Genomic DNA, 9,367 nt, shown 5'->3' with positions numbered 1-9,367 from the left:
CATGGGCAGAGAAGTATGGAATAGAAAATAAATACAAATGTAAGCTGTTTTGCTAATTGTTTTATAACCACAACAAACTAGTACAGAGAATGCCCTGTGCAAAACACAGTAAATTTTCAAAGATTGAGGTGTTCCCTTAGCAAAGCTGAAGATTTCAGTCTCTAGTATTTGGAATTTAGGCTGCAGTCCTTGTTTTTGGATGGATCACTGGGTGTGTGGCACAGTCCATGCTTTTAACCAGATTTGAACAGAAGAATGGCCACTTGGCCCAGGTAGAAGTAGATGAAGTGTTTGGTTTCATGTGTTAGGTAACTACCGAAGTTCCTCCCCACCATGCAGTGCCAGGTGGGGTTGTACTTCTTGTCAAACTCCTTCTTGATATGGGCTGCAATGTCCTTTTCTATGTTGTATTTCTCCAATGCCTGAGTCGCGCACTCCACTGAGTCCTGTTGCATCTCTTCAGACATGTCCGCATTTTTGATCACGGCCTTTCGTTCGCACATGGTTACTGTGTAACGGGCTGGCTGACAGTGACGGTCTCCTGGGGGAGGTGCTAGCACAGCTCAGGCTCGGCAGAAACTCTGGTCGCTACCGAAGCCGTGGCGCATCTGTAATTCATTCTTTTTAATAAAGAAGATTCTTTTTGTTTGTTTCATGATTCACAAAGTGCTTTATTCCTATGGGCAATGCAGATATACAAATAAATAATTTTTAAGAAGCTTTAAAAAATAAAAATTGTGTTTCTAAATAGAAAAGTGGTACACTTTATTGAAAGAAACTGGAAAACACTAAAATATAAAGTAAAAAATGAAAAATCCTATCACTTCAATCCTTTTATTGAGAACCACACGTTGGTATTATTTCCTTTTAACCTTCAGGAGCTGGACATGGTGACACATGCTAGTACTCCTAACTACTTGGGATGCTAAAGCAGGAGGATCATGAGTTCAAAGCCAGCCTGGGTAACATAGTGAGACCCTGTCTCTAAAATAGAAAAATAATTTTAGTGTTTGTTTTCCTTAGTTGGGCAGTTTCCTCAAGACAGGGATCTTTTTGGTCTTGCTTACTGTGTTCTCAGGACCTGGTAATTAGTTTTGTCACTTTCAGGACAGTGGTTAAGAGCTTAAGCCCTGGAAAATGGCAACACTAATGAACAAATCCAAGCTCTACTGCTCTGGTGATATTGGCAGAAACAGTTTGTTGTTGTTTCCGACCCTGAACTTTTTTTTTTTTTTTTTTTTTTTTTTGGTGACATTTTTGCTATAGGGCTCGTGCGTTCGCCAGACAGACAGAGAGAGACAGAAAGACAGAAAGCAAGAAATCACCCCCTAGGGGAGATGGGCACGCATGTACATGTGCCTGGCGTGAGTTTAAGCCACCGGGTCCGGAACTTGAACCGCAGTCGACTACGTGGGAGTCCAGCGACATAGCCATTACACTAACTGCTGGTCCCTCCAACCCTGGACTTTTGAGGATGGAGGCAGTGGAGTAACTCCAGGGGCCTAAACAATTGTCCCCTGGGGAGATGGCCTTGTCGCAATACCTTCTCTTCCTTTCCATTCTTACATTTGACATGTAAAGTACATTGATATGAGGTGTGCATAAGAGGAGTGGTGGCTCAGAGCAGCTGGAGCCTTTTCTTTCTTTCTTTCTTTCTTTCTTTCTTTCTTTCTTTCTTTCTTTCTTTCTTTCTTTCTTTCAGAATTATTGTATTTAACTTTATTTATTTTAATTTGACCAGAGAGAGAGACAGAGTGAGAGAGAGAGAGAGAGAGAGCAAGAGAAAGTGAAAAAGCAAGCCACCAGGTCTGGGACTTGAACCATGGTCGGCCATGTGGGAGTCCAGCACCCTTAACCACTATGCCACCTTCTGGCCCCGAAATATGCTCTTAAAGTTTTTTAAATTATTCATTTATTTTTACTTATATAATCATTTATTTTAATTTGACCAGAGAGACACAGAGTTGGGTGGGGAAATGAGAAAGCAAGCCACCAGGTCCAGGAGTCGAACCACAGTTGACCATGTGGGAGTCCAGCACCTCAACCACCATGCCACTCATGGCCCCTGACTTGAGCCTTTTCTACAGTTTGAGGTTTCAGCAGTTCATTATGGTATTGTTATACAGCATTTTTAAATAGCTGTATGTACCACATATATGTGCTATACACATATTATATATGCTGTGTAGTGTCATCTGTAAACTAAGAAACGGATACGTATGTAACAGGGACCTGAAAAGCTACTGTTCCCTCCTGTGTACTGTTGACTCCAGATAATCTGTTCTCCTTTTTCGGTTCTGTCATTGCCGTTTCAGATATTACAAAGAGTCACCATTTTCGCCTACGATTTTGCTCATTTTCTTATTCCTAATTCATTCTGAAAGAAAATGGTATTACAAAACTTCATGTTTTGACAAGCAATGTTTTCTTAATATATTTAGTTTTAAAGATTCGGGATTAAAAAATATTTGAACAGTTATGGTATAAAGAGTTGGAAGCAATTATGCACTGTTTCCATGATCGCAAAACGCGAAACTTTTATTTATGTAGGGATCTGTCAAGGACGATCTGGTTGTCTTTTGAATCTTTAGTAGTTTTTTGTAGAACCAGCAGGTGTTGAGGTGGTTAAGATGAAGGACTCCCACATGGCTGACGGCACTTGGAGTCCCAGACCTGACACACCCTACTTTCTCTCTCTTTCTCCCTCTCTCTCTCTCTCTCGTGAGCACACGTGCCCTGTAGCAAATTTAAAAATAATAATAATAAAATTTAAATAATTATTTTAAAAATGGTTATTGTGCTTGTTTATTTTGAGAGCGATAGAAGCAAGAATACCTTACATGTAAAAAGAAATAATAAAATAAAATACTCAGAGGGTCTTGTCACTCCGTGATGTTTCCCCCACCTTTTCCAGCCAGCCGGGACATGGGCGTGGGGGTGTATTCAGGTTGACCTGCGATCCAAACCTGGGCTAACCATGTAGCTCTAGTATGGCACAGCAGTCCTGTACCGCCTGTGTAACTGCACTGGCCCTTCAGGAACTTATTAGACATTAATTCAGCAAACAGATTTAGAGGTGAGGATTGAAAGAAAAACGGAAATATTGTGGCTGCTGTTGAGGAGCTTTACAGTGTACTAGAAATAAGACAGATAAGTGAGTGGTTCTCCGTCTTTGTGTCCATGAAAATCAGCTCATAGGTGTTCAAATACAAGTTCTTTGACTCAAGATTTTGTTTTCTACTACTTTCTCTCTCTTTCTCCCTCTCTCTCTCTCTCTCGTGAGCACACGTGCCCTGTAGCAAATTTAAAAATAATAATAATAAAATTTAAATAATTATTTTAAAAATGGTTATTGTGCTTGTTTATTTTGAGAGCGATAGAAGCAAGAATACCTTACATGTAAAAAGAAATAATAAAATAAAATACTCAGAGGGTCTTGTCACTCCGTGATGTTTCCCCCACCTTTTCCAGCCAGCCGGGACATGGGCGTGGGGGTGTATTCAGGTTGACCTGCGATCCAAACCTGGGCTAACCATGTAGCTCTAGTATGGCACAGCAGTCCTGTACCGCCTGTGTAACTGCACTGGCCCTTCAGGAACTTATTAGACATTAATTCAGCAAACAGATTTAGAGGTGAGGATTGAAAGAAAAACGGAAATATTGTGGCTGCTGTTGAGGAGCTTTACAGTGTACTAGAAATAAGACAGATAAGTGAGTGGTTCTCCGTCTTTGTGTCCATGAAAATCAGCTCATAGGTGTTCAAATACAAGTTCTTTGACTCAAGATTTTGTTTTCTACATCTGGAGAAGAAAGTCACCATTTGACATGTTAAATAAGCAACCCAGTGCATGCTGGTGAGTGGTCTGTGGGCCTTACCTGAGAAGCCCCAGGGCACACGGATTATGGACGATAGCATCTGTACTTGAAGGAGGCCTGTATGCGGCATGAGAGAGATGTGAGGAAGAAATGACTGTACCTAGACAGTAACTGAATTTTCAAGAATTAGGAAGATACGATGGATTGGGGCAGTTTTTCTGTTTGTTTTCCAGCACAGTTTAGCTTCTGCTAAACCTTTTAAGTTCTTATTCGGATGCGTTGCCTTTGAATACAATCAGTTATAAACTGTTCTTCTGGTGCTTCCAAACTTTCAGGCCACAAAGGCGGGCGCAGCATCTATGATCCACTACATGGTTCTGATATCAGCTCGCTTGGTGCTACTCACTTTGTGTGGATGGGTACTTTGTTGGACCCTCGTCAATCTTTTTCGAAGCCATTCAATCCTCAACCTCCTTTTCCTTGGCTACCCGTGAGTATTCCAGTTTGACTTTATTAGGAAATCTTCAGAAGTTATTTGAATTGTGCAAATGAGGGAGAAAATGAAAATTGTACACCAGGAGTTTATAAAATTGCTAAATCAGTTTATAAGTTTATAGAATTGTTAAGTCAGTGGTACTGACCATATCATTTGTTGTTGGTGTCCGCCCCAGGGCTTTGGTCTGGCTGAATCATGATCGGGGGCTGCTGGTGAGGAAGAGAAAGAGGACAAGAAAGAGAAAGCCCTCCATCTTGCCAGGACAGGGGAATTGGAAAGAATGAGACAAAGGAATAGAGTAGAAATGGACACCAGCAGCCTGAGCCTAGGTAGCCCAAACAACTTGTGCCGCCCAGATGAACTGGATGTCTTTATTTATAGTACAAGGAGACATTACACATGCATGTTTCACGACACTTCATAGATTGGTTGCCAGGTTACAGACAATAAGAAGCAGTTAACAAATCTATGAGGGCTTAAGTCACACCAGGCCAGGTGCATCCCTTGGTGATAATCCCATCAAGAGAAAATCTCATCTTCTTTTCTAATGCAGAGAGAACTAGCTGTTAGGTGTGGGGAAGGAGCAACTTCTCCATAAGGAGTGCACCACCACACCCAGAGAAGGCTAAAGAACCTTTCAGATGCAGAGCAGGGATTGGATTTTACTAATTGGGATCAAGATGTGTCTTGAAGTCCATGGGATGTGTCTGTTGGAACGCCCCTAGTAATTTCCACCCTGATCTGTCTGCAGCCAAGGTCAGGGAAAGACAAGTTACAAGGTTCTGCCAAACTCCAAAAGAGCAGGTGGTGTTTGCTCAGAGCATGTCCCCGTACCTCAGATTCTCTCTCTTAAACGTGTCCCCACAATTTGTTTTCTAAAACGGGGTACAAGTGAGACAGCAGGCATGGACAGGACTATCCTGGGAAGCCTGGACTATGGATACCCTGCGAGTGGGGAATTTTTCAGTGAGCTCTGTTCACCACGTAAAGGACTTACGTCAGGGGAAATGGTGCTTAATACTAGTCAGATGAACTTGCTAACTCCGTCTTACCCTTGGTTGGTAATTCGGTTGGTTGGTCAGATTTGATCTTGGGTTCATGTAATAGCAGTAATGGTCATTTCAAGCCTTAGAGACAAGACAGATACGCAAACATGCACATAGGTATTTTAAACTGACATTTTATAGAAACTTTGTTTTTAAAGAATTCTTATTTAACTTTAGTTAGTTAATTAGTTAAATTTGACCAGAGAGGGACAGAGGAGAGTGAACGAGCAAGAGTGAGTGGGAAACTGAGAAAGCAAGCCACCAGGTCCAGGACTTGAACCACTGTTGGCCATGTAGGAGTCCAGTTCCCTTAACCACCACGCCACCTGCTGCTCCCTATTATAAAAACACTTAAACACTCAACAAGGTTGAAAGAATTTTACAGTAAACACTTATGTAAGCCCCACCTAGGTGCTGTTACTATTTTTACTGATTGTATAATACACATCTGTTCTTCCATCTATCCTTTTATTCATCAATTTATCTTATTTTTGATGTCTGAAGTTAACTTTCAAACCTTAATTTATTTCCCCCTAAATACTTCAGAATATGCATATCATTAACTAGAATTCGATATTCATTTAGTTTTTTTTCTTTTGAGGTTAAAGTTATACACAATACAATTTATAAATACTGTATACATTTGCTGAGTTTCAATGAAGGTATACACACCTGTGTAACTCAAATCCCCAGGACGATATGGAATGTAACTATTACTTCAGAAGTCCTTTCATGCCGCTTTCCCATCAAACTCTTTGTTTCTCCACAGGTGACCGCTATTTTGATTTTTTTTTTTTTTACTACAGATTAGCTTGCCTGTTCTAGAACTTTATACAAATGGAATCATATGGTGTGTGTACTCTTTTGTGAGCCTTCTCTTATTCAGCTTGATGCTTTTGAGATTAATCTATCCATGTGCTTGCATGCATCAGTAATATTTCGTTATATGAATGTATCGTCGTTTTTACTTATTCTAGTGTTGGATACCTGGGCTGTTTTTAGTTTTTCACTATCATATATAAAACTATTATGAACCAGATTTTTAGTGCCCTGAGGGTATGTGCGCTTGTCAGCTAGAGAGAGAGAGACAGACAGACAGACGGGGGGTGGGATGGCAGGGGGAGAGGGAGAAAGTACCCCCCAATAGAGCATGGTCACATTTGAGTTCCTTCTCCTCCGTTTCTCTGTCCCATTGGAATTTGGGGCACTACACACTCACATTCTTGGCATGCCATTTAAGCTGCTGGGGAGGAGGTTTGAACCATGATAGGCCATGTAAAACGCAGCTCCCTTAACCATTTGGCTATAGGGCCGACCCTAGAACATTCTTACGCACATCTCTTTTGTGAAAATATATTGTCATCCTGGGACTAGCAGTTAGCATAATGGCTATGTCACTGGATTCCCATGTAGTCGACTATGGTTCGAGTCCCAGACCTGGTGACTTAAACTGATCCTGGGCGCGTGTGCGTGCCCAAGATCCTGAGAGGAGAATGAAGGAGAAGAGGTTGCGGCATGGCCATTTCCCCTGGGGAGTGATTTCTCACTTTCTGTCTGTCTCTCTCTGTCTTTCTGGCAAGTGCACACGCCATATAGCAAAAACCTCTCCAAAAAAAAAAGTGTGTGTGTGTGTGTGTGTGTATGTATATATATATATATTTCATCCTGTTGGGAGAAATATCTAAGAGTAGAATTGCTAGGTCATAGGATAAGATTGTTCAGTTTTAAGACTCTATCTGATTTTTCTTAAACAAGTTGTGTCATGGGGCTAGTAGGTGGTGTAGTGTTAAGGTGCTGGACTCCCACATGGTTTACCACAGTTCAAGTCTCAGACCCGGTGACTTGGAACTCATGACAGGCATGTATGTGAGTGTGCCCAAAATTCTGATAGGAGAATGGAGGAGAAGGGATTGCAGCTATAATTTCTACTGTTATATGGCTATCCCCCTAGGGGATGATTGCTTGCTTTCTGTCTCTTCCTCTCTCTCTCTCTCTCTCTCTCTCTCTCTCTTCTCTCTCTCTCTCTCTCTCTGAATCTTGGGCAAGTGCATGTGCCCTTTAGCAAAAAAATCTCTCAAAAAAAAAGTTTCATTTTATCCTTTCACCAAATTCTGTGAGAGTTTTGGTTTTCTGCATCTTTGTTTTCCATTTTTAAATTTTTAGTCATTTTGGTATCTTATTGTATATATTTGTTTATTAAACTTATGTGTATAATATTACTTTTATGTTTGACTAATTTTTCCTTTTTTATATATGAATAGATAGATACTTATTGATATTTATTATTATGTGTTCAATGCTGTGCTAGGGTGCTTACATAAATCACATAGGAAGTCATTGCAGTGACCCAGGAGGGGTGTGTATTTAGTCTGCTTTAACAGCGATCCAAAATACTAGTGTCTTTATAAAGTTAGAATTTTATTCTTCTCTCATGAATAGTATTGGTGTATGTCATCTTTGGTAGCTGTGGCAGCTCCATGGTTTCCAAAGCCAGGCTCCTGTACTCTTTGTAGTCCACCCTCACTAACAGGACAGATGGAGGGAGGAGGGCATGACTCAGTTACGTACTTACCACTTCATCCTACCTCCCAATGGCCAGAACTTAACTTTAAAAAAAAAAATGTGTGTAGGGGAGGCTGAAAAATTAAAGTGTTTAGCAGTTATCTGCATCTGTATCTTCTGTACTATGTAAGAACAAGAGAACAATGGCTGCTGACAGACATTTAGCTGTCTTTGCCACCAGTAAAGGCAGGATAAGAGATTAAAAAGCTTTCTCGGGGCTAGCAGGTGGCATGGTGATTAAGGCACTGGGTCCTGTATGCTAAACTCCGTGGTTCCAGTCTCAGACCCATGTCCTGAAGAACACTCCAGGTGCATGTGCGTGTGTGCCCAAAGTCCCAAGAGGAAACTGGAGGGGATTGTGGTGTGGCCAACCCCCGTAGGGAATGATTTCTCTCACTTGGCCCTGTCTGAAAGTGCAAAAAGTATAAAAACATAAAGCAAACTTGCTCAAGATCACGTGGGTAGTGAGAATAACTCAGGTCTTTTTGATTCCAGAGCCATTTTTGTCTTAACCATTACTGTGTGATCTGTTGTTTTCAAAGTGTGGTTCTTAGAACAGTAGTATCAGCATGACCTAGAAATTTGTTAGAACTAGAACTATCCAGAATCTACCCAAAACCTATTGAAACAGAAGCTCTGGAAAGCAGAGCCCAGCCAGCTGTGTTTTACCAACTCTGCCAGATGGATTCTGATTTATGCTCAGTTAGAATTATTGCTTTATGTCATTTCATTTCATGAACTTATAGAGTAATCACATGCTATAAAACTGAGCCATGGGGGTCGGCAGGTTGCGTGGCAGTTAAAGGTACTGGACTTCCACCTGGCCGACCACGGTTCAAGTCCTGGACCTTGTGGCTTGCTTTCTCACTTTTCCTCCCTTCTCTCTCTCTCTGTCTGGTCAAGCTGGAAAATAATAACAATAAAAGGCTAAATAAAATAATTCGTTTTTAAAGGAATTATTTTAATAATAAATAAGATTAAACAAAGTAATTTCTTAAAAAAGGAATGATTCTATTTAGCCTTATTTATTATTTATTGTTTATTTAAAATTTAACCAGAGAGAGAGAAGGAAAGTGAGAAAGCAAGCTACCGGGTCCAGGACTCAAACTGCTGTCAGCCATGTGGAAATCCAATGCCCTTAACCACCACACTACCTGCTAGCCCCAGTAGAATAATTTTTTTTTTAACTTTTCTGATTTCTGTATATGGTTTATTTATTTTTTACATCAGACAGGTACAGTGCCAATGTTGTAACAAGGTTTGAGGGAGGCACATCTCACTTAACTCACTTTATGAACCACAAAGGATCAGTACATATATCTTATTATATGTGACTCCTTGTAAGACTTTTTTTCATAAAATGCTTCCAATACCAGTACATTTTAAAACTATTGCTCTAATACATAAACTCGTGCTGGCTTCTGTTCTTTTGACTTTTCTGTTTCTT

General features: G+C 40.6%; 2 protein-coding genes and 1 pseudogene across 3 annotated transcripts in view; 1 reads left to right on the top strand and 2 right to left on the bottom strand.

Moving 5' to 3' along the window:
• Positions 1-9,367, top strand: part of TMEM39A (transmembrane protein 39A) — a 44,566-nt gene that overhangs the window by 22,163 nt on the left and 13,036 nt on the right. For both annotated transcript variants that reach the window (XM_006167634.3, XM_006167633.3), the window contains one exon: positions 4,152-4,306. In XM_006167634.3, coding sequence (XP_006167696.1) covers positions 4,152-4,306 — 155 coding nt within the window. The remainder of the gene's footprint in view (positions 1-4,151; positions 4,307-9,367) is intronic.
• On the bottom strand, positions 45-518 carry LOC102470994 (dynein light chain 1, cytoplasmic-like). The gene has a single exon (XM_014583857.1). It carries the CDS (start codon positions 501-503, stop codon positions 234-236), a length of 270 nt encoding a protein of 89 aa, XP_014439343.1. The 5' UTR covers positions 504-518; the 3' UTR covers positions 45-233.
• LOC114005922 (uncharacterized) lies at positions 9,145-9,228 on the bottom strand (annotated as a pseudogene).

This window comes from Tupaia chinensis, unplaced genomic scaffold (genome assembly GCF_000334495.1).
Source record: "Tupaia chinensis unplaced genomic scaffold, TupChi_1.0 Scaffold144909_1, whole genome shotgun sequence".
Lineage (NCBI taxonomy): Eukaryota > Metazoa > Chordata > Mammalia > Scandentia > Tupaiidae > Tupaia > Tupaia belangeri.
The sequence above is the reverse complement of the archived record's forward strand: the minus strand, read 5'-3'. Positions and strand labels throughout refer to the sequence as shown.

What these genes read in the sequence shown, in the direction of transcription:
- LOC102470994 (XM_014583857.1), bottom strand. Translation starts at nt 503, where the DNA reads ATGTGCGAACGAAAGGCCGTGATCAAAAATGCGGACATGTCTGAAGAG.